Raw genomic sequence first — 23,847 nt, 5'->3', positions numbered from 1 at the left:
ACCAAGCTCTTTAGGACCCATGGTCCATACCTCTTCCCCTACACTCCATAAAAATATCCTTTTCTCTGCAAAACATATCCAGAAGTAAAGTAAATTCTTCATTCTCAAAAAAGCCTGCTATGCCCATTGGGAAAGCCCCTCTACTGCTCAACTTGTTAGCATGGCTCATTGTTATCAAATACATCCAAAGAGACCTTCCCCCGAGACACACCACACCACTCGCCATGCCTATATGGGCCTATCCCTACATATGAATAGGTTATACAGAGCAACAGAGACCCTACTCCAGGTTATATGTATAAACAAACATGCAGACAGGGCAGTTACACTTTTGATAAGGGAGACTTTCCTGAGACTTCATGTAATTCAACACTAAATTTCCCAAGGAAAATGTTGAGTGGTGTGTGTGTGTGTGTGTGTGTACGCGTTCACATGTGTAAGGAGAGGAACTGCATTCTTAGACGGCATAAATCAACAACCACTGTCATGTAGCATTGCTTTTAAACATATTTTTTTAAACACAGTAAATAATTTTTAACTTTGGGGAGATTTGCATTACTTCAAAGTTTGCAGATAAAGTTAAACTATTAACATATAAATTTTATAACATCAAATTAGCATAATTCAAATTTATATAAAATCCAGCTATTCAGTATATATACATAAATGCAAACTTATACGTAGGTACTCACACACACACATAGTCAAAAGATCATGTACAACTCTCTATAAATATGCAAATACCTCTTTCTCTCTCTCTCTCTCTCTCTCTCTCTCTCTCTCTCTCTCTCTATATATATATATATATATACACAAAGATACACATAAGCATACACCTACATACCCACAACATTCATCCATAAGTATACCCATCCATATACACAAATGTACATCTGTAACTCACACATACTTACGTATGCATGTGAATATATATATACTTCAATTCTTCATACTTTATGTGTGTGTGTGTGTGTGTGTGTACGCGTTCACATGTGTAAGGAGAGGAACTGCATTCTTAGACGGCATAAATCAACAACCACTGTCATGTAGCATTGCTTTTAAACATATTTTTTTAAACACAGTAAATAATTTTTAACTTTGGGGAGATTTGCATTACTTCAAAGTTTGCAGATAAAGTTAAACTATTAACATATAAATTTTATAACATCAAATTAGCATAATTCAAATTTATATAAAATCCAGCTATTCAGTATATATACATAAATGCAAACTTATACGTAGGTACTCACACACACACATAGTCAAAAGATCATGTACAACTCTCTATAAATATGCAAATACCTCTCTCTCTCTCTCTCTCTCTCTCTCTCTCTCTCTCTCTCTCTCTCTATATATATATATATATATACACAAAGATACACATAAGCATACACCTACATACCCACAACATTCATCCATAAGTATACCCATCCATATACACAAATGTACATCTGTAACTCACACATACTTACGTATGCATGTGAATATATATATACTTCAATTCTTCATACTTTATTTGTCCACACACATATATACGGACACACACCTTGGAACACACAAAAATCATATATCTTACACCTTTTCTTCCACTGTCTTCCACGCTCCAACCTCATAGAAGCAGAATAGAAAAAGAGAACCTGGGTTATCAAGTGGGGTGCATGGAAAAAAGTCTTTGCAGGATCCAAGATGACTACTTTTTAGGTGGTCTCAGAAGGGCAGCCTTTTGGGGGAGAATGGTAGCCACACCTTCCTCTTCTTTCCCCTCAGCATCCTGCCAACCAGCCTGCACCCTCCCCATGCTGGAAGAGGCTGGGGCCAAGTTCACCCTGGCCTTCTCAGAGGTGGTCAATAGCATCAGCAGAGCCAGGGAAAGGAGGCCTGGGGTCTGTCTCCACACAGCCCCCCAGGCACAAAGCCCCCACCTGGAGCACGTACAGGTGTCCATGTTCACCCACACCATGCAGTGGGGGGACCGGTTTGCTTGGAAGCTGTGCCCAGAGCCAGCAGCTGGAAGAGCACTGGGTTCTCAGGGAATTCCAGCCTCTCCCCTGTGCCACCCCTTCTGCAATGTGGCCCCTGTGGAGTAACAGATTGCGGCAGGTCCTTCTAGCCCTGAGTGTGAGCTTTCAGATGATGGAAATTCTCTCTCATTCTTTGCTTTTCTGACTATGTCTCTTGTCATCATTCTCCTTGTTTTTAATCTCCATTTCCTTGCACGTTCCATCTTATTTTGTTCTCCTCCCTCCCCCTCTCTGCTTCTCTCCCCTACCCGCTTCCATCTCTGCTCTCTAATCTCTCTCTCTGCTTCTGTCTCCCTCTCTGTCACTCTGCCTCTCTCTGAATCTCAGCGCATCTCCCATAATCCCCCTCTTCTTTGTCTTCTATCTCCAGCTTCTCTACACTGGCAAAGTCAGTGAAGATGTACCTCTAGGACACTTCATTTTGAAAGTTTCTGCAACAGACTTGGACTCCGATACCAATGCTCAGATCACATATTCACTGCATGGTCCTGGGGCAGATGAATTCAAGCTGGATCCTCATACAGGTAGGTTTCCTGAGCTGCAGGATCAAGCAAAGAACTTATACACTGAATAACCAGGGCCCAGTACCCAGGCTCCTTAGAAAAGAAACAGGAATCTACTTATCCATCCATCCATCCGCTCAGCAAACATATGGCACTGCGTGTCGAGCATTCACTAGATGCTAAGGACATAAACTGATAAGACAAGATCTAGGTCTTTACAATCCAGTGGGAAAGGCAGTCATTGAATCAGTGGTTTGATGTGTGCTAAGAAAAAATGCAGGACGCTAGGGGAGGTTTGACAGGAGGACTTAAATTTGGGATCAGGGTTAAGTAAAACTTCTCTGAGGAAATGTAGCCAGGGGCTAAGGGAGTGGTAGGGATGGATATTCAAGGCAGAAGGAGATTTTATACGAGGACCTTGTTTTGGGAAAGGGCACGCACATCTGAGGACCCGAGAGACAGCCAGAAATTGGTGCACAGAAGGTGGGGAGGGAGAGAGAGCAAAGGACGAGGCCCTTCTGAGCAGGGGGGCCAAATCCCACCTTTAGAGCCATTAAAGGATTCGAGCAGGTGAGAGTCATGGTCAAAGACATGATCTCAAGATTGTATGCTGCAGACTGAGATAAAATCTCATAGCATTGTTGCAAGGATCCCAACAAATAAAGTATATAGAAATCTAGCCCAGGTCTGGCACATAATAAGAATTCAGTAGCTATGGTTTCTATTGTCAATTATTATCAGTTAGGGGACAAAGCAGAGAGTGGGAAACAGACAGCCCAGCAGAATAGACCACGAATACTTGGGAGAGGTTGGCCTGTGAGCATCTGGTGGAGAAGACAGGGTAGAGACTGCTTCCTTTAGAAAAGGAGGGATCCCTGTCCTGCTGCTATAAGGAAGGGTGTGGAGACGGACAGCACAGAAGGCCCAGGTGACAGAGAGCCAGCTGCTGACACTTGACTTGGAGTCAGTAGCTCAAAGGATGCCTTGGAGATTCCTGAGCAGGGAGGTGGCAGGTGAGAGCTGGTATCCCAGAAAACTGTCTGGATAGAAGGAGACAGCATTGGGACTTCCTTGGTGGCGCAGTGGCTAAGAATCCGCCTGACAATGCAGGTGACATGGGTTCGAGCCCTGGTCCGGGAAGATCCCACATGCCACGGAGCAACTAAGCCCGTGCGCCACAACTACTGAGCCTGCGCTCTAGAGCCCCCGAGCCACAACTACTGAAGCCCACGCACCTAGAGCCCGTGCTCCGCAACAAGAGAAGCCACTGCAGTGAGAAGCCCATGCATCGCAATGAAGAGTAGCCCCCGCTCGACGCAACTAGAGAAAGCCCGCGTGCAGCAACGGAGACCCAATGCAGCCATAAACAAATAAATTAATTAAATAAATAAAAAGGAGACAGCACTACCCTGTCTGACCCCAGCATGGGCATGCTGAGTCACCCCAAGTGACCCCAAGTAGGTGACCTAATCTCTGTTGCTGTTTGTCCAGCTGCAGGATGATCGGTGGGGTCTTAAAAAAAAAAACAAAAAGAAAAACTCGGCGGTTTTTCTGAGTACGGAAATAATACATGCTCATTATTCAAAAATTCAAATCACGTAGGCATGTATTATGCGGAAATTGGAAAGTCTTCATGATAACCAGCCTCTCCCCCAAAGATAAGCACTCTTGGTATATATTCTATCAGACCGCTTTTCCACGCATCCCCCACATCTCTATGTAGCATACTACGTTGTGACTTTTTTCTCATAGCAATATCTTGGCGCTATTAACAAGGCAGTACATAAAGCTCTATCATAATTCCTTTTGTGTTGCATAGTATTTTACTATATGGCTAAATGATAATATATTTAACCAGTACCTTTCTGAAAGACACAGGCTATTTTCAGTATGTTGCTATTTATAAAGAATGCTACAGAGAATATCTCTATATGTATATTTTATCCTTGGGTTGATTATTCTATAGGATACATTCCTAGAAGTAAAACTGCAGGCCAAAGGATAAACCCATTTTATGCGCTGTTAGAAATTGCCTAACTGGCCTTTTAAAATGTTGTGCCTCTTTGTAGCTTGTTGGTGTGGATCTTAAATTGGGGGTGTGGTGGTGGAATGTGACTAGGGAGGCGAGCAGGTGTGGGAAGCTACAAGACTGAACCCCTTTCCTAACCATTTGTACACAGGACTGACCCCTTTTCTCTGTGACAGCACACTGCATGGCTGGGTTTGTCTCACATAGACATCAGGAAGTCACATGCTGGGGTCATGGCCCCCAGAGAAAGCTCACTTGCTGTCCTTTCTCCGGCCAGGGGAGCTGACCACACTCACAGCCTTAGACCGAGAGAAGAAGGATGCGTACAGCCTTGTTGCCAAGGCGACGGATGGAGGCGGCCAATCGTGCCAGGCAGATGTGACCCTTCACGTGGAGGATGTGAATGACAACGCCCCCCGGTTCTTCCCCAGCCACTGTGCTGTGGCAGTCTTCGACAACACCACGGTGAAGACCCCCATTGCGGTGGTATTGGCCAGGGACCCAGACCAAGGTGAGAAAGAGAAGGGTTGGAGGCCATTTGCTTACAGGGTCACCCTGGGCGAAGGTCTGGCTTTCTCTGTGCTGCTCTGAGACTGGCAATACCTCACTCCTGAGCCTACAGACACGTACAAGTGGAAAATGTCCACAAACTGCATACCTAAGTGCTAGGTACGAAAGATTTTGGCAATGTTTCAAAGCCGGTATGGGGCATTTCAGCCTCATTGTTTCTCACTGCCACTTAGACCTGGAGCCCTTTCAATCCCACCATTTAACCTCAAGAACATTGGAATACAAACATTTAATGTGAAATACACCAATCAGAATTATTCAACTCTGATTAATTGGCCACAAGAAAGAAACGTAGGGCACAAACTCCATTAAGTCTATCACATTCTTGGATCAATTTTCTAGTCAATGAAGTGGAATATTTTACATTTTATTTTGCATTTTAATTGTAATGACATTGTTTTCATTAGGGTTAATTCTTTTCCTTTTACTACTTACAAGGCAAATTGGATTTGTCCAGGAGTCTTCATTCCATATTATACCAATAATAGCTTCTGACATCATGAAGTGTTTCATTGTGGAGATCTCTATATCTATAGATATATGTATATATATATACATGTTTAATATATATATATACACATCCAATTTTCTTGAATTAAATTTTATAATTTAGGTTGGGTAAAAAAATACCGTCAGGGTCAAAGTTGCCAGAGGAACATAGGATATGACAATGATGATGATGATGATGGTGATAAAAGAGGGATCAAAACACCCTGCTTTGTTTGACACCAACAGAGTAAATTTAAGACTTCTTAGAGGAAGTGAGTTTTAGGTTGGCATTGACGAAGGTGAGAGATTTTGGAGGAATGCAGGGGTCCTAGGGAGGGCAAATAGCAGTGCAAAGGCATCTAACATCCAAGGCCCTGCAAATGCTCAATTAGCCAGTGCTTGCACACCTCCAGGGACAGGAAGCTCCCTACTTCCTAGGCAGCCCCTTCCTTCCATGGTACCTCAGATAATTATCAAGTGTTACCTTTTTGGAGCAGACATCTGTCAATCACGGTCCTGCCCTCTGCAGCCACACAGATCTCCCAGACCCTCGCCCATGACAGCCCTTCAGACACTAGGAGGTGGTGACTATCTGCTCCAGCCTCAAGGTTCCCTTTCTGGGTAGAAGGGCCCTAGTTTCTTCAATCTCGTTTTTCCAATCCCACCTCTCTTCTAGGATTCATCCTCTGGCCTTGCACCAATTAACCATTAACACTTCAAAGCTGTTATTATTATTCTAACCCAAATATTCCACCTCAATATTCCAAATATAGCCTGACCAGCGCCTCTCTCTCTCTCCAGAAAATTCATACATGGGAGAATGTGCATGGTATGCACATTTATTTCATGTAAATTCAATGAAAGGGCTGTGTGTCCCCACGTGTATATAAGACTCAATCCCTATAGGCTCAGAGCCTGTGCTTTTCCCACTGGGTAAGGCTCTCATGGCTGAGCACTAAATGTTGGTGTTCTTCAGACGCTATGGTCCCTATATGAGCCAACTGCTTCATTTGGTCCACAACCCAAGGAAATAATGGCACCTGAGTCAGAGCTGGAAAAACACCACATGCTTTGATTTACTAAGAACTTTCCGTGGGTGTGTGTTTTTTTGTTTGTTTGTTTTGGTTTATTCTGACATAATTATAGACTCATAGGAAGTTGCAAAAATAGTACTGAGAGGCCCAGCACCCTTCACCCAGCTTCCCCCAACGGCAGCATCTGCAGTATGATATCAAAGCCAGGAAACTGGCCCTGGGACATTACTAGTAATTGGACTCCAGTCTTATTCAGATTTCACAGTTTCTATATGCACGCATTTGAATATGTATGCAAACACCACCACAATCAAGATACAGGATTGTTCTACCACAACCAAAGAACTCACTATGGGTGCTTTTGATCTTGCACAATTTTTATTTTGTGAGCTGACACTGGACCCTAACCTCCACATAAACAGCTTCAGATGTCCTTAAGGGCCTACAGAACCCTCCCCTTCATAAGAACCTTTCTATGAGGCCTTGAACCCCACCCTAGTCAAGAACCCTCACATGAGAGAGTCTCACTGCTAACAGCCTAAGCATGTTAGCCTTTATGGGGACCCTGCTGGCTAGGCCCTCCTCTGGCTGAAAGCTCTGCGGCAGGCAGGACCAGAGGAGGGTCCCTCTGTATGAATCACGCGCTCTGTCTCCCCCCACAGGCACCAATGCCCAGGTGGTTTACTCTCTCACGGACTCTGCCGAAGGCCGCTTTTCCATCGAGGCCACCACAGGCGTGATCCGCCTGGAGAAGCCACTGCGGGTCAGGCCACAGGCAGCACTGGAGCTCACCGTCTGTGCCTCTGACCTGGGCACCCCAATACCGCTGTCCACGCTGGGCACCGTCACCATCTCCGTGGTGGGCCTGGATGACTACTTGCCCGTGTTCCTGAACACCGAGCACAGTGTGCAGGTGCCCGAGGATGCCCAGCGTGGCACGGAGGTTCTGCGGCTGGCCACTCTCACTCGCCCGGGCGCCGAGAAGACCAGCTACCGCGTGGTCAGCGGGAACGAGCAGGGACGGTTCCGCCTGGACGCCCACACAGGTGAGGGAGCAACCCCCTACACACATACACACACACAGAGTCTTGGGGAACACTGGACTCCTCGCATACCATAGCCCCTCCCCAGCATCCTTCAGCCCCTTCTTCACTCTCCATCTCTCCAGGTACCAAGTCCCTTCTTGTAGCATGGGGCCAGCTTACATGGAAACATCCCTTATTCCACTACATCCCCACCAAAGACTCTATTGAGGACTCTCTCCTCCCAGTTTGCAGCTTCATAGTCCTGGCTCACACCCAGCCCCAGGAGGCTGAAGCCACCCTCCATCCTTGGCTGCCAAGGCACGAAGAATCTTGCTAGAATCTGGGGCTTAGGCAGCCCAAGGCAAGGCTGCCTGCTTCCCTCCTAAAGCCTTCCCGAAACATCCGGGGACCCCCGAATTTTCCCTTAGTCTCATAAAGAGAAAGAACTAGGAAACCGGCTCTCTTCTCTCCTAGCCACAGAAGGATCTAAGTCAGACTCCCAGAATCCCATGGAAGGGAGGATTCAGAGGCTGCTCAGGTCCGACCAGGCTCCATGTGGATTCCTCACCACAACACCTCTGCAACGGTGCGCTCTACCTCCTAAGGCATCCGCCTTACTGTTGAGCAGTATTTTTTTAGTTCTTATTACAGAGACTTTAAACATATAACAAATAGAGGGAACAGTATAATGGACCCCATGTTCCCATCACCCAGCTTCAGTAATTATCAATATTGGTCTAGTCTGGTTTCATCTTTGCCCCCCATATCCACCTACTGCTGAGTTATTTTAAAGCAAATCTCAGACATGATACCATTTGGTTTGTAAATACTTTGGTGTGTATCTCTCTCTAAATGATAAGGACTCCTTGTATAAACACAACCATGATACCATTATCACACCCAAAAGATAATAATTCCTTAATACAGTCCAATACCCAGCCAGACAATTTTTCAGATTATCTCACAAATGTCTTTTAGAAGTTGATTTGCTTGTCAGCATCCCCCAAATGTCCACATATTGCATCTGGTTGATAGGCAGTGTCTTAAGCATCTTTTAACCTCTAACGTTTTCCTCTCCCTCTTTATTTCCTGCTGCCATTTATTTAATGAAATATTGGGGTCGTGTGTGAGGCAGGATTTTAAAAATAATTTTAGATTGGCTAGTTGTATCTTTATGGTGTCATATAACATATCTCTCTAGCCCCTATATTTATTATAAATGACATTTGGATCAAAGACCTTGATGCGGTTCAAGCTCAATTTTTTTTGCCAACAAAGCTTCATAGATGATGCTGGGCTCTCCTTTGCACCACATGAGGAGGCACATAATGGCTGACTGGTTCTTTTTGCTGAGGTCAAGATTGATGGTGGGTTCGGGGGTTGTCAGCCTGATCCATCCAGCTCTTTTTCTAATGGTTTTAACAGCCTTTAATGATTATTTCCCAGATATATTATTTCATTAGGGGCTGCAAAATGGTGATTTTTCTAACCTTATCATTCCTCATTCATTTACTAACTGGAATTATTTTCTAAAGAAGAGCGTTCTACCATTAACTATTCAGTTATCCAGGAATGGCAGGATAAATCCTTGTTCTTTTATTTTCCAGTGTTCAGAATAATAAATCTCTGCTCTAATAATTTGTTACACAGCTTTGGGTATTATAAAACTCTATAATCTAAGTTCTGTCATTTACTAGGTGACTGAGCTGCGGCAAGTCACGTAGATGTTAGGAGCGTCAGCTGACTTACCTAGAAAATGGAAATCACACTTGTTCCTGCTCTACAGGGTTATTACAGATCTACATGAGATAGAGTCAGTATTATAGAATTAAATGAGATTTCAATGAAATAATACAGAAATAAAGGAGGGAAACACTGCTGTTGAGAATGGTAATAAGGAAAATGAGAGGAGATGGAGGGGAAGGGGGAGGCTATGGGAGAGAGAAAATGAAGAGGGAGGTGAGATGATGCAGGAGGTCTGTCTCTCCCAACCCAGTTGAGCTGCTTCTCCTGGGGTTTGGCTCAAGACCCCCTCAGTACTCTGCCTTTGTGGTCCCAACTGCCTCAATGCTCCCATCACCTCTTGTTTCCTCAGGGATCCTGTACGTCAATAAAAGCCTGGACTTTGAGACAAGCCCCAAGTACTTCCTATCCATCGAGTGCAGCCGGAAGGGCTCCTCCTCCCTCAGTGACATGACCACAATCGTGGTCAATATCACTGATGTCAACGAACACCGGCCCAGATTCTCCCAGGATCTGTACAGCACGAGGGTCTTAGAGAATGCCATCGTGGGTGATGTTGTGCTCACAGTAAGGATCTGCAATTTTGCCCTTTTGAGGGGCATGGACTCTGGGGTGGGTTTGTATCTCCCCCTCCCCCAGTCATCTATGAACATGGATTATTTTATCAATTAATACACGACAGACTTGACTCTGACTTGTAGCCACTCAACCAAACTCTCTCATGATAAAATTTCTCAGAGCCACGTTTGATAAGCTCTAGATCAGGTACTGAAAGAATGGGGCATGGGAGAGGTCCCAGAGGATGGCCAGAGGGACACTGAGTGTCAGCATGGGAGGGGAGGAAGAGAGGGGACACCACACAACACCTTTTTGCATTTAAACATGTAATTGCTCCTCACTTCATGGAGTGAAAATAAACTCTTTATGTCCACATTCGAGGTTCTCGTCTCCTTCCACCCCCTGATATGCACCCTATGCTCCAACCACACAGGAAGAGGTACCATTCCCCAAACATCCTCTGTACTTTCATACCTCTGGGCTCACATTGTTTCTTCTGCCTGGAATGCTGGCTCCACTCCCAGAAGCCTTCAGGGCTTCATGAATCCTCTTCTAATCTCTCCAGGTGAAATTTATCACCATAAAGTTGATCATACTTTGCCCCAAATTAGACTTGTCCATAAAATTAGACATTAAGCTTCCTGAGGGCTTATTCATTTTGGCACATTCCTCAACTCCTAGCACAGGACCCTAGCATCCTGTCAGTTATGAGTGAATGAGTGAATGAATGAATGAATGAATGGATAGATAAACGAATGAACCATGCACGCTGACATCCATACTAGGACGTATGAGGAGATTCCCTTGGCAAGGATGACTATGGTCCAGGGATTGCCAGCCCAAGGGCAGTCTATGGGGCCGGGACATATCTGTGCCCCCTACACTCCCAGGGGCCAAGATTCCTTTCTGTTCCTTCTTGCCTCCCCAATCACAACTGTCACCCGCCTCTATTGCAGGTGTCAGCGACTGACGAAGATGGACCCCTAAATAGTGCCATCACCTACAGCCTCATAGGAGGGAACGAGCTTGGGCACTTTGCTATCCACCCAAAGAAAGGGGAGCTACAGGTGGCCAAGGCCCTGGATTGGGAACAGGTAAATCATGTGGGAGGGGCCCAATCTGAGCTCATCAGAGCAGAATACAGCCCTGCTGCAGGTCCAGAGGGTGAACTGTGTTCAACACCCCATCCTGACACTTCTCTAGACCTGCCCTCAGGGTCTCCCACTCCTTTTCTCTGTGGGTCCCCCTGACCTCAGCAGGAGAGGGGCTGAGTAAACTTTAACCTTCCTGAAAGAGCTCAGGCCAGCTTCTCACTATTAACCAGGGATCATTAGATCATTACAAGTTATCACTTATTGAGCACCCGCTCTGTGCCAGGAACTTTGCTAAGTGATGTACATACATTACGCCATTTGGTCCTTAAAGTAATCCTAGGAGGTAGGTCCTAATACCGTCCTCACATAAGCTTAGTCACTTTCCCAAGGTCTCACATCTAGTAAATGGTTAAACTGGAAGTCAAACCTACTTCTGCCTGACTCTAGAACCTGAGCCCTAAAAGGCTATGGGAGAGTAACGAGGGCAGGCATAGGGGAGTGTCTCCACCTTATTTTTCTAAAAACATTAGTCATGAATCAGGGGGCAGAACTGAGTGGTCTTGTTGCTAACTCTCCCCTGGGCATCTTGCTGTAGATTTCTAGCTACTCCCTGAGGCTCCGAGCCACAGACAGTGGGAAGCCCCCACTGCATGAGGACACAGACATCGCTATCCAAGTGGCTGATGTCAATGACAACCCACCAAGATTCTTCCAGCTCAACTACAGCACTTCCATCCAGGTATGCTCAAGCTTCCCAAAGCATCCTGAATCCATCTTCCCTTCATATCCTTCCTAGTGGAGGGCACTCACCACTGATACCAGTCCACCCAAACAGTGACTGTGACCTTGCATTGCTATCCCTAATGGCAACACGGTCTGCTGAAGGGGATTATGGATTACACAATTAAAAATTATCAGGCACTGCACTAGGCACATCCACATCCATGATCTCATGGGGGACTCACACAGCCATATGGAAGTAGACAGTACCCATTTTATAGATTTTTTAAAATGGAGGTATAGAAATGTGCCACAGTCAAAATGTGGCAAATTTGGGATTTGAACCCAGAAGATCTTCCAGATCCCAAGCTATTTCCACGATACTAATGGTTTGTGAATGGGATTTGGAGAGAGTCTTAAGATTCCGTGGGGAACTATGACCACAAGGGGTGAGGGAGGTGAGGAAGTAGGTAAGAGGACAGAGTTCTGTGTCGCACTATGCATCAACCAGCATCACCCCACTTTCACCTGTTTTGTATCATGAGTATGAGTTAGGATGCTTTGGCTGCAAATAACAGATCACCTGACTAAAAGCTTATTAAATAATAAGGCCTTATTATTTCACATAACAAAAGGTCTGCTCGTGGGAAATTCTATTCCAGAATTGGTTATTTCAGCAGGAAACTGATATCACAACTTTGGGTTACCTTCTTCAAAATTCCTGTACCTTCTCCCTCATGGTAACAAAATGGCTGCTGCAGCTCCAGCATCACACCCTTGCTAAACCATCTTCAAAGGCAAACAGATGGGTACTTCTTTTGCAGAATCTGTTTTTATCAAAGAAGAAGACTTTTTAGAACCCCCACCTGGTAGACTCCTCCAATGATCAGAAATGGATTACATGATCGCCCTTAAATCCAAAAACTGGCACAGGGACTCAGATTATTGTAACTGACTTAAACCAGTCACAGTCCATCTCCTCTTAGGAGGGGTATATCTTTGCTGAGGATATTGCCACCCAACGCCTGAACAAAAGTCGGGTTTTGTAAGAAAGGAAGGAAAGAATGCCTGTTGGATAGGCAATTACCAGTTTCTGCTCATAAGATACTGTTTGTAGATAAGGTTTGGATGCTAAAGAAGAGAGTTAACAACCACTGTGTTACAGCATACTGAATTCCCGTGTTATAGAACAATGACTGGAACAATATCCAGGGGATCCATTTTTCTCTGTTAATTCCTAATCATCTTTGAATTTTCTCATTGGTCCTCTAATCAGAAAACCATTTATAGGTTTTCAATGGACCCTATGAATCACAAAATTCCCACATGGACCCCAGGCACTAATTTATATACATGAGTCATCAGCTATGTGACTTCGGCAAGTCACCTCTATAGGATAAAGGGACTCTAAAGACCCTTCCAGCCCCAATGGGCTTTGTTTCTAAAAACCAGCACTGCCCTCAGGAAGTTCAAAAGTCAACAACTAATTCACAGATGGGCAGAATGAATGAATGACATCTCAAGATGCAGACATGACCTGGGAGCAGTCAGAGTGCTGAGGACTCATCCCAGAGAAGGGGACCCAGAAGGATGTGAAAGAAAGGACTGGGACTCATTTTGCTCTTTGATTTCCTGTCTCTCTTGGTCTCAGGAAAACTCCCCCATCGGCAGCAAAGTCCTGCAACTGATCCTGAGTGACCCAGACTCCCCAGAGAATGGTCCCCCCTACTCATTTCAAATCACCAAGGGGAACGATGGCTCTGCCTTCCGAGTGACCCCGGACGGATGGCTGGTGACCACTGCAGGCCTGAGCAAGAGAGTCCAGGAATGGTATCAGCTTCAGATCGAGGTGAGAGCTGTGCTGGGCCACTGGTGGTGACCATGGGGACAGAAAATGTGCTGACAAAAGTACCACCAGTGCTTCTCTTATTAGAAAAAACAATATACAGAACTCTTCCTTTGTGCCAGGCACTGGCCTAAGTGCTTCACGGGCATCACTGCATTAAATCCCCACAACATGCTTTACAGTGAGTACGGTTATTACCCCCAGTCTCCAAATGTGGTAACTGAGGTACCCAGAGGTTAAGTTACTGGCTGAAAGTAATGCTACTAATAAGTGGTAGAGCTGGGCTGCTTCAAACCCAAGCATTCTGACTCCAAGCTCTTAATTCCTCCCCTGCTCCCAGACAGAACAAAAACTCCCGCACCCTGGCTCTAACTCCTTGAGTTTGGCCAGGACAGCTCTCTGAACCTCAAGTCTTTTTAAAGACGTACCTCAGAGAATGGGTGCTGTTATCGAACCAGGTTCAGTTTGTCCAACCACGCAGCAAACTGAAATGCTGAGATGCCGAAGTCTGCAGTAAAGAGAGGGTTTATTAGCAAGGCAGCCAAGCAAGGAGATAGGAGAACAAGTCTCAGAACCGCCTCCCAAAAGGCAAGGGGCTTGGGGCATTTATGGAATAAAAAATAAAGGAGCAGGGCAGTCTGACGCATGGGGAGCATGGGGAAAGGTGACAGGAAAAAGGTGCAGTAATCATAGTTCTGCCGCAGGTGTAACTAAGCTACAGGTCTCTGCACGTTAAAAAATGGAGGCAGTTAGCACTATCTGAGGGTTTTCTGCCCTCTGACATCAAAGTCACCAAGCAGACCCTTGGGCATGCCCAGTTAAAGGGTCGGCGGTCCTACCCAGTCTTAACCAGCTCAACTCCAACTAGTCACGGTTGACTCCAAGTCCTGGAAAATAACTCTGGAAAACATCACATTGTTTAGGATATGTGCAGGTGCAAGTCTTTAAATGACCTTGTTTAGTGAAGGCAGGTGAAATGAATTTGACTAATCCATGGATCCACTACTCCACAATTACCCACAGTTTCAGTGCAGGGGTCAAATGAGAGAACATATACATACATGGAGAGGATTATAGTGATATTATATGGGTTGTATGAGAACTGCCCAAGGAAAAGTGGCCAAGATGGTGATCAAACATTTCTCCCTCATTTCATTCCCCCAAATCCCTTTCCTAAATCTCAAATCTAGTGGATCCTACTATTCTGTGAACTTCTCTGGGCTCACAATGATGTAGTCATCCATTCAGCCAGCCAACCAGCCAGCCAGCCATTCATCATTCAACAAACATTTATTTATGAGTACCTATCATATACTTAACATTTATGAGTATTTATCATATGGCATGCTACCTGCTAGTAACATAGCAGGGGAAAGAAGGGGATGATCCCCATCCCCATGGGCTTTTGATTCTAATTATGGAGATAAGCAATAAACAGATGAAGAAAGTGACAGGAGGCTCATAAGGCAGAGAGAGACACTTTCAGAGGGTGGCTGTCCTTGTGAGGAGGGGGCATTTGAGCTGAGATCTGAGGAGCTGCCCATGTGGAAAGTGGGCAGGAGAGTATCACAGGCAGGAAGAGCAAGATGAGACCAAGTGCCAGGGTGGGAAAGAGCTTGAAGTGACCTGAGGTGTTGCCATGTGGTCAGCGCATGGTGAGCATCAGTGGGAATGAAGTTGAAGAGATGGGTTGGGTGGATCATGCAGGTCTCATGGCTTGCATGACCGTGTTATTTGAGGCCCAAACTGTGATGTTCTTGAGAGTGAGCGAGGCACTAAAAATAGTTAATTGGTGATAAGTGATCCACAAAGGTGAAAATCAAGACTGTCCTGGGCTCACCAGGAAGTAGAGTCATCCTAATGATAAGCCTTGATAATACTTTTAGATTCTAATCAAAGTGCAATTAGAAGTGATTGAAGGGTTTCAAAGAGAGAAGTGACCCTTCTTGTGTCTCAGGAGGCTTGTTTTTGAAGCTCTAGAGAAAGTCAGTTGCAGGGGGCAGGAGTGGTTGAGGGAGACCAATGAGAATTCATCTAAGCTGGAGGTAGTGGTGCTGAGACCTTGAGGTGATGGTGAAGATGAACAAATGGACACATCTGCGACAGGTTTTGATTGGAAATAAATGGGAGTCGGTGGTGGATTGGATACGAAGAGAGAGAGAAAAGAGAAGAATCATGACCACTCCCAGGTTCCTGGCTCCAGTAAAGTCTGGATGATAGGGCCATCTATGAGACTGGAAAGACTTGGGGTGGGGGAGGGACAGGTTTATGGGGTAAAATGAGGGCTCTGCTTAGCCTATGTTCCTTTCAGGTGTCCATAAAATATCTAAGTAGAGGTGTCCAATAGGCAGCTGGGAATGGGAGTCTGCAGCTCAGAGGACAGGCGTGGGCTAATGTAGAGGGTCCTCAAAGCCAAGGACATGGGTGTGAATATCTAGGGAGGCAACAGCTTCCTGACCTCGGTATACTGGCCCAGACAATCACTCAGTAACTATTGGCATCATCACTCTCTCTTGCATTTGTCCTGTATTTCTGCTTCCGTTCACTGGGAGGCACTATAGGCCAGCAAAGAAACAGGCTATGAACACAAGAAGAAGTTCAGATTCTGCTCTGGCCTTACCTGCTGTATGACCTTGGGCACGTCACTTGACCTCTCTGAGACTCAGTTATAACTTTTGTAAAATAGGACACTTCAGGGTACTTACCTCATAAGAAAAATAAACTACGATCATGCATTTAAAGCATTCAAAAGTGACTGGCACACAGTTTGTACTCAGTTAGTATTAGTTATATATTATTCTTAGTAGTAATGTTAATTATTACTGTTGCTATTTATATCTCATCAGTGTTATGCACAACTCCCAGCAGGTGTAATGTTGCACCTTTCTCCCGCACTCAAAGCGAATCCACATGAACAAGATATTACCGTAGGGAAAACCGTGAAGACCCTGCTGACAGCTGAGAAAGTGATAACATTACTTTATCAGGAGAGGAAGGAAAGCTTCCTCCTTGCTAAGTCCAGACAGAAAGTTGCAGAGATGTTTGGTGAAATGTGCAAGGGAAAGGCATTTCTAATTTACAATCTTTCCTTGCTTAAGTGAGGTCACGTTGCTTCAAACCTGCAGTGGCTTTTCGGGCCTGCCTTAAATCCAACCTCGTGCTCCTCAGCCCATCAGCGACAGCCTGGGCTTCCCTCTCTGCTCACCTCTTGCCCTCAGCCCTGCCCGCTCCTCCAGCAGCAGTGGTCCCTTCCTGCTGTGTTGAGCATTCTTTCCCACCAGAGGGCCTGACGCTTGCTGTTCCCTGTCTGTCACCTCTTCTCCTCACCTCTCTTTTCTTCTGATCATAGCAGACAGCCTGGCCCATACAAGGCACTCAATAAATATTTGTTGGCTGAGCTGAAGAAGACATGCCCATCCCAACCCCGACCCCAGTCACATAGTAAAGAGGTGTAAGAGAACCTCCTTAGGCTGACAGGGGCCATGAAGGGTGTACCCTAGAATCACTAGGAGACCTTTGATGACCCTCCTAAGGAAAGAGACAGAATGAGAGAAGCTCAAGAGGTAGGAGGCCACGTGTGGCTGGAGAGGCTTAGGACGGGCTCAGAGAAGTGTCAGATGGAAGGTGGAGTTAAGTTTTACCACCCACACCAGTGATGTGGGATGTAACTCCCTCCACAGAGCCCTCAGTGCTTTTGGAGTTACGATTTTCCTTTTCAAACGCGACAACACGCTGAGCCTGCCCTGGAGCAGAGGGACGTGGCTCCCCGGGGAGGCCCCGACAGCCCCAGTCCTATGGTAATTCGGTGCCCGCTTCACCCACAGGTGTCAGACAGCGGCACCCCGCCCCTCTCATCTTCCACGTTGGTCAGCGTCCACGTCAGGGAGCAGAGCCACTACCCACCCTCCGCCCTCCCACTGGAGATCTTCATCACCATCGGGGAGGAGGAGTTCCAGGGCGGCATGGTGGGCAAAATCCACGCCACAGACCGAGACCCACAGGACACGCTGACCTACAGCCTGGCAGGAGAGGAGAGCCTGGGCAGGCACTTCACAGTGGGCACGTCTGATGGCAAGATCATCGCTGCCCAGGGGCTGCCTCGGGGCCGCTACATGTTCAACGTCATGGTCAGCGATGGGACCTTCTCCACCACTGCCGGGGTCCATGTCCACGTGTGGCATGTGGGGCGGGAGGCTCTGCAGCAGACCGTGTGGATGCGCTTCCACCAGCTCACCCCGGAGGAGCTGGTGAGTGACCACTGGAGGAACCTGCAGAGGTTCCTCAGCAACAGGCTGGACATCAAACGAGCCAACATCCACCTGGCCAGCCTGCAGCCTGCAGAGGCCATGGCTGGGGTGGACGTGCTCCTGGTCTTTGAGGGGCATTCGGGGACCTTCTCCAAGCTCCAGGAGCTGGCATCCAACATCACTCACTCAGCCAAGGAGATGGAACACTTGGTGGGAATTCAGATGAGGTCAGCCATGGCTGTGGTGCCCTGCCAGGGGCCAGCCTGCCAGGGACAAATCTGCCAAGAGACCGTGCACCTGGACCCCAGGGTTGGGCCCACGTACAGCACAGCCAGGCTCAGCATCCTGACCCCGCGGCACCACCTGGAGAGGAAATGCTCCTGTAACGGTGAGAAATGGGACTTCCCCAGGACAACCAGTGCTGATGGCCCAGCCAGACTGACTCCAGGGATGGAGATCCCAGCAGGGGGCTCTCTGGGGTAGTCAGAGGGACATTTTAACAGGGTTAAAGACCAGGGACCACCACAAGACAGGTGCGGCCTCACAAAATCTAGTCATGGAATAGCAGCCTAGTTCTGGTCACTTTTTGGAACTTTGAAAATAATGGTAAGAATTCAAGAGGCAGTTCAGCAACACAGCTGAAAGCATAGACTCTGGCATCAAGTTGCCTGGGTTCAAATCCCAGCTATGCCACTAGCTAGCCAGGTGACCTTAAGAAAATTATTTAACCTCTCTGTGCCTTTGCACTGTTGTAGGGATTAAATGAGAATTAAATACCAAGTGCTTGCTTAGAAAAGTGCCTGACCTACAGAAGGTGGTCAATTAACCCAAGTTACTAGCGCTACTACTATTATTACTATAGCCTGATAGTTTTAACCTCAACGTTTAGACTAAACAGCTCAGGTTCAAACCCCAGCTCTGTCATTTACGAGCTGTGTAACTTTGGGTGGATTACTAAAACTCTCTGAGCTTTTTCCTCATCTTTGAAATAATGAAGATAGTATCATCTGCCTCCTTGAGTTGGTTTGGGGAGTAAATTACTTAATGGATATGAAAGCATTTTAACCCCTAAGCTGTCTCATACTAAGCACCCCATCAGTGGCGGCTGCCATTCACATGGTGGTAGTTGTTGCTATGAGGACTCTGCTATGTGCCGGTCTCTGTGTGTATGTTACCTAAACTCATCACCACCACCTTAGGAAGCAGGATCATTAGCTCCTGCTAGCTCAGGTATGGGGATTGTATTGGTTTGCTTGAAACTGTACAGCCTCCAGTGAAAGGCTGGTTATTCAAATACCTGTGTCCCACTCTAAAGCCTGAGCTCTTCGCCAAACTCTTTAGGAACTTGGTGTTCTGACAGGACTTACCCCAGTGCCCCTGGCATTAGGACCAATGCCCTGGATCAGCTCAGGTGCATTTGCAAAAGGGGAATGACATCAGCCCCGCCCCCTTGCCCCCTGCCTGGCCTGGCCTAGGGGTCCATCCAGCTTGCATTAGGGAAATTCTAGGAATATCTGTGGACTTTCTCCAGGGCCCTCTGGATTTAGGCTAGGTGAGCTACTCTAGGGGTATGGGGTGGGCTGGGGCGGCAGGTGTTCCCTTCTTGTGTCTCTTACCCTGGAGTCAGCTGCAGGGAAAGCTGTGATGGCTGAAGGTTCTCTCCTGACCCCCTGGCATCAGATAGCAGAGGTTCTAAAATTCAAGGTTATGCAAAACCACCTGGGGAGCATGTTTATAAAGTGACCTGCTCCTGGCTGTCACCTGCGGAGTTTTTTATTTAGAAGGTCTTGGGTGACGCCTGGAATTGGCCTTTTTAGCCAGCACCTCAAGCATTTCTGAAGCAGGTGGGCCAAGGGCTGCACTATGAGAAACACTAGGTAGGCTGGCTCACCTAACACCAGAACCACTTGGAAAGAAGTTTGGTTTCTGTTTGTTTGTTTGAACATTTTAGTGAAACAGGACACACAGAAAGATCCATGTATCATAAGTGTACAGCTCAACAAGTGTTCACAAATCAAATACACCGGTGTAACGAGCCTCGATCAAGGTAATCACCTAGATCAAGGACCAGAATACGATCAGCATCTCAGAAACCTCCCTTGGGCTCTCTTCCAGTTGCTACACCCATCATGGGGAGATTTTTAAAATACAGATACCCAAGTGCCACCAGAACTGCAGAATCTTACTCACTAAGGGTAGAGCCTAGCATTCTGTATTTTAAAAGAGTCTTCAGCTAATGCTGATACTCAGCCAGGTTTGGGGATTCTTGATCTAGATCATCTGCAATATCCCATCCAACAATGACCTACCGGAATGGAATTGCCAGCATCAGAGTGTTTTAGACGTACGGTATGACAGCATCTTAGCATCTTGTAATCCCACGGGCCTCACTTTCTGGTTCTTTCTCCTCCTTTTGGCCTGTGTTCCCTCTCTTCGACAATCCTCTTCCCTAGGAATCTGGAGCCTGTACTGCTCATCCCTTCTCCTGACAACTGATAAGCTTATTCACACTGAGGTTGTAGGGATTTAATAACTGAACTCACTTCTGAGGAGGGTGGATTTAAAAAAAAAAAAAATCTGGGGTGGGCATGGCTTAATATAACACAGCATGTCCCAAAGGAGTTTCCACAGAATGCTATTTCCAAGGGCTAAGGGTACAAAGTCCACACTAGAGGGTCCCATGTTCAAATAAGCTTGAAAAACTCAAGTTTAGGTGAAGTCCCAGACTCCTCACTGTGCAATTCTGCATGAGCAATTGCTACGGAGGATGGAGCATATGGAAGTTCTGGCCACACAATTTATCACTACCTTCTTCCTTTGCCACAGAAGTCTCTCGACTTCTCAGCAGCATTTTGTGTGGGAAGTGCTTACCCAAATGATTACACTCCTGATGATGAAGAAGATGTCTTGAGGCAAAAGCCCTCGTGGTGTCCCTGAAATCACACACATATGCAAAATCCTCTCCAACTCAACCTCCTTCTTCCCCAAGTGATGTCAGAGATCACATGGAAAATATGGAGGATAGAAGTTTTGACTTGTGTACACTTGGCTGATGACCTTTCTGGCTTGATTCTTGCTTTCTTAATGGTTTGAGTTCATAGTTTCTGATCCAGGTCAGGACCCAAGGTGAGGGTCCCTGGGGCCAGAGGAAGGTGTGCAGGGTGATGGCCCCTGTCTAACTGTGTGACCCTGGACAAGTAACCCCACAGCCTCTGTAAATTTCATCTGTAAAATGGAAGCAAGTGCTTGCCACCCAAGGGCTGAATGAGACAAAGTCAGTTCCAGGGCTCCGTGGGGACCACTTTGTGTGGAGGTGACAGTGCCTCTGGTTGCTTTCACAGGTACTGCCGCGAGGTTCAGTGGTCAGAGCTTTGGGCGGTACAGTCTCCCAGAGGCTCAGAATGGGCACATTCGTTTCCGCCTGAACACACTCCAGTCACAGGCCATCCTCCTGTTCAGCAATAAGACAGTGCGTCTCTCCCTGAAGGTAAGGCACTGCCAGCCTGAGAGATTTCCTGTGGGCGTGCCAGGCTGGGGAGGTGGGGCGGCATGGGGGGTGGCCAAGAAGGGTCACTTCTGCAAAGAAACCCCTGCATGGTTTTCAGGGATACTGGGTGTGACTCTTAGGTAGAACACGAGACTTGCCAGCCATGAGAGCCAAAGCCATCCCACCTGGCAATACATGTCCAAGGACAACAGAGGTCAGGCGTTCTGTGGGATGACAGAGAGCCTTTGAAGATAGAAAGAGAGATGGGTAAGGCCACCTAGACCTGGTTGATGCTTTTATCATTTTTTGCTGAGTAATAGACCAGTGTTTTCCAAGATGGGTGGAAGGCTGGGGTACATTAAGGTACGTGGAATCCACGTGGAGGAAAATGAATATCCTTTCAGGGGTCTTTTACTCCTTCTGATTATGTCTTGTAGAAAGTCTCAGAGTACCTGCCCGATTTTAACATCTCTATCACAGATGTCCATCTCCCATTTTGACAAAGAGAAAGCAGACTTTGGCAGCTAGTTAGAATTTAATCCATTCAACAAATACTTGTGGAGCATCTACTATGCAACAGGCACTCTTCCAGGTGCTTGGGTCTCATCAGTGAAAAAGACAAAAACCCCTCCTAAAGCTTTCATCCTATGGTGGGAGACTGACAATAAACCAGAACATTATAGAGTTTGTCCAAATGTGATAAATGCTTTGGGTTAAAAGAAAAAAAAATGGTTAAGGGGGATCAGGAATGTGGGAAGTTGCAATTTTATTATTATTATTCTTTAAACAAAAGAGAGAATTCTATTGGCTCATGTAATGGAAGAGTCCAAGGGTTGACCTCAGGCTTGGGTAGATCCAGGTGTTCAAAGTATATCAACAGGATCCTTTTCCTTCCTGCTGTCAGATGTGCTTTTGTTCAGAAGACCACAAATATCCCCCCAAGTAATGGCAAAGGTGGCCCCAGCAGCCCAGGCTTTCATTCTGCCACCAAGCCAGCCCAGCAGAAAGGGAGCATCTCTTTCCAACAGCGGTAAAAGCCCCACCTCAGACCTTGATTGGCAGGTCTGAGTCATGTGACTATCCCCAAGGCTGCCAGGGAGAGGGGCCAGCCTTTCCAGAACAACACAGACTCAGTTGAGAAGGAGGCAGAGTGTCCCAAAAGAAGAATGAGGGGCACAGTAACCACTACTGTCCACCACTACCCTTGTGTACCTGTCCACCTGCAACGCAGAACCCTGCAGCAGCAACTTCGCAGAGGTCAGCTGCTCAGAGAGCAGGGTGGTGTGCAGGAGAGGCAGCCCGCAGAATATTTCTCTTCTACAGTCACAGTCCTTTTGTGCTTTTAAAGCTCTCAAATAAATCATAAGCCTGGAGGTCATGATTTTCATGGACAGTCTTCTTTATATTTTTCCTTTCCTGCTATATTATTCTAAATTCTGAAAATAGGTTTATGGGTGTTTTTTTTTAATAAAAATGACAGATACTTATTTAATAAATTAAAATGCTATAGGGAAATATACTGAAGAGAGCCAGTTGTTCATGTCAGGCTCCTGTGACCAGCACATGTGCATGGCTGAGCTCCCATTTTCGAATCCCTGTTCAGGCACTCGGTCCTTTGGGCCAGAGCCTCAATCTCACTACATCTCAATTTACTCATCTATGAAAATGGGACTCATCCTTGTAGAGTTGTCATAAGAAAGTACTGAGCCCTTGTTGTGCCAGACACCTTATTGCCTGTGTTGTAGAATTTAGTCCTCGAAAGAGCCTTGTAAGTTGGTGACTGTCATCATCCTCGTCCTATAGATGAAGAAACTGAGGCTTGGTGGGATTAAGTAATTTGCTTATGACCGCACAGGCAGTTAATGGTGGGGCCTGGGCCAGTCCAACCTGCTCCAGCACCCGAGCTCTTACCCATTGCTCTGTACTCCGTGAGAATTACATAATGATTCAAGGAAAGCTTTTGGCACAGTGCCTAAAGCAAAGCAAGCACTCAAGTAATTGTGTTCATTTTTTAAATAGTAATGATACTGATGACATAGTGCAGTTTTATACAAAAGGATGGCACATTTGGTACAGTCTTTTTTTTTTTGTAACATCTTTATTGGAGTTAAACTGTTTTACAATGGTGTGTTAGTTTCTGCTGTATGACAAAGTGAATAAGCTATACGTATACATACATCCCCATATCTCCTCCCTCTTCCATCTGCCTCCCACCCTCCCTATCCCTGCTCTCTAGATGGACACAAAGCACAGAGCTGATCTCCCTGTGCTATGCAGCTGCTTCCCACTAGCTATCTATTTTACATTTGGTAGTGTATATATGTCCATGCCACTCTCTCACTTCATCCCAGCTTACCCTTCCCCCTCCCTTGGGCTTCAAGTCCATTCTCCACATCTGCGTCTTTATTCCTGTCCTGCCCTTAGGTTCTCCAGAACCATTTATTTTTCTTTAGATTCCATATATATGTATTAGCATACGGT

The 23,847-nt window shown here is 46.3% G+C and overlaps 2 protein-coding genes across 4 annotated transcripts in view; one reads left to right on the top strand and one right to left on the bottom strand.

Moving 5' to 3' along the window:
* LOC112402869 (proton-coupled amino acid transporter 1) overlaps positions 1-23,847 on the bottom strand; it is a 162,909-nt gene that overhangs the window by 63,842 nt on the left and 75,220 nt on the right. Inside the window, exons 11-12 of one of the 3 annotated variants that reach the window (XM_024750054.1) lie at positions 14,061-14,140; positions 12,482-12,613 (exon numbers count right to left, since the gene is read on the bottom strand). The exons of the other annotated variants lie outside the window; for them this stretch is intronic. Coding sequence (XP_024605822.1) covers positions 14,079-14,140 — 62 coding nt within the window. The 3' untranslated portion in view covers positions 12,482-12,613; positions 14,061-14,078. Of the gene's footprint in view, positions 1-12,481; positions 12,614-14,060; positions 14,141-23,847 lie in introns of those variants that run through there. 3 annotated transcript variants of the gene reach the window in all.
* FAT2 (FAT atypical cadherin 2) overlaps positions 1-23,847 on the top strand; it is a 64,980-nt gene that overhangs the window by 28,251 nt on the left and 12,882 nt on the right. The window contains exons 11-19 of the mRNA XM_024749981.1: positions 2,392-2,545; positions 4,831-5,064; positions 7,309-7,692; positions 9,767-9,981; positions 10,929-11,066; positions 11,662-11,805; positions 13,438-13,635; positions 17,457-18,267; positions 21,221-21,366. Coding sequence (XP_024605749.1) covers positions 2,392-2,545; positions 4,831-5,064; positions 7,309-7,692; positions 9,767-9,981; positions 10,929-11,066; positions 11,662-11,805; positions 13,438-13,635; positions 17,457-18,267; positions 21,221-21,366 — 2,424 coding nt within the window. The remainder of the gene's footprint in view (positions 1-2,391; positions 2,546-4,830; positions 5,065-7,308; positions 7,693-9,766; positions 9,982-10,928; positions 11,067-11,661; positions 11,806-13,437; positions 13,636-17,456; positions 18,268-21,220; positions 21,367-23,847) is intronic.

This window comes from Neophocaena asiaeorientalis, unplaced genomic scaffold (genome assembly GCF_003031525.2).
Source record: "Neophocaena asiaeorientalis asiaeorientalis breed wild unplaced genomic scaffold, Neophocaena_asiaeorientalis_V1.1 scaffold548, whole genome shotgun sequence".
NCBI lineage: Eukaryota > Metazoa > Chordata > Mammalia > Artiodactyla > Phocoenidae > Neophocaena > Neophocaena asiaeorientalis.
The sequence above is the reverse complement of the archived record's forward strand: the minus strand, read 5'-3'. Positions and strand labels throughout refer to the sequence as shown.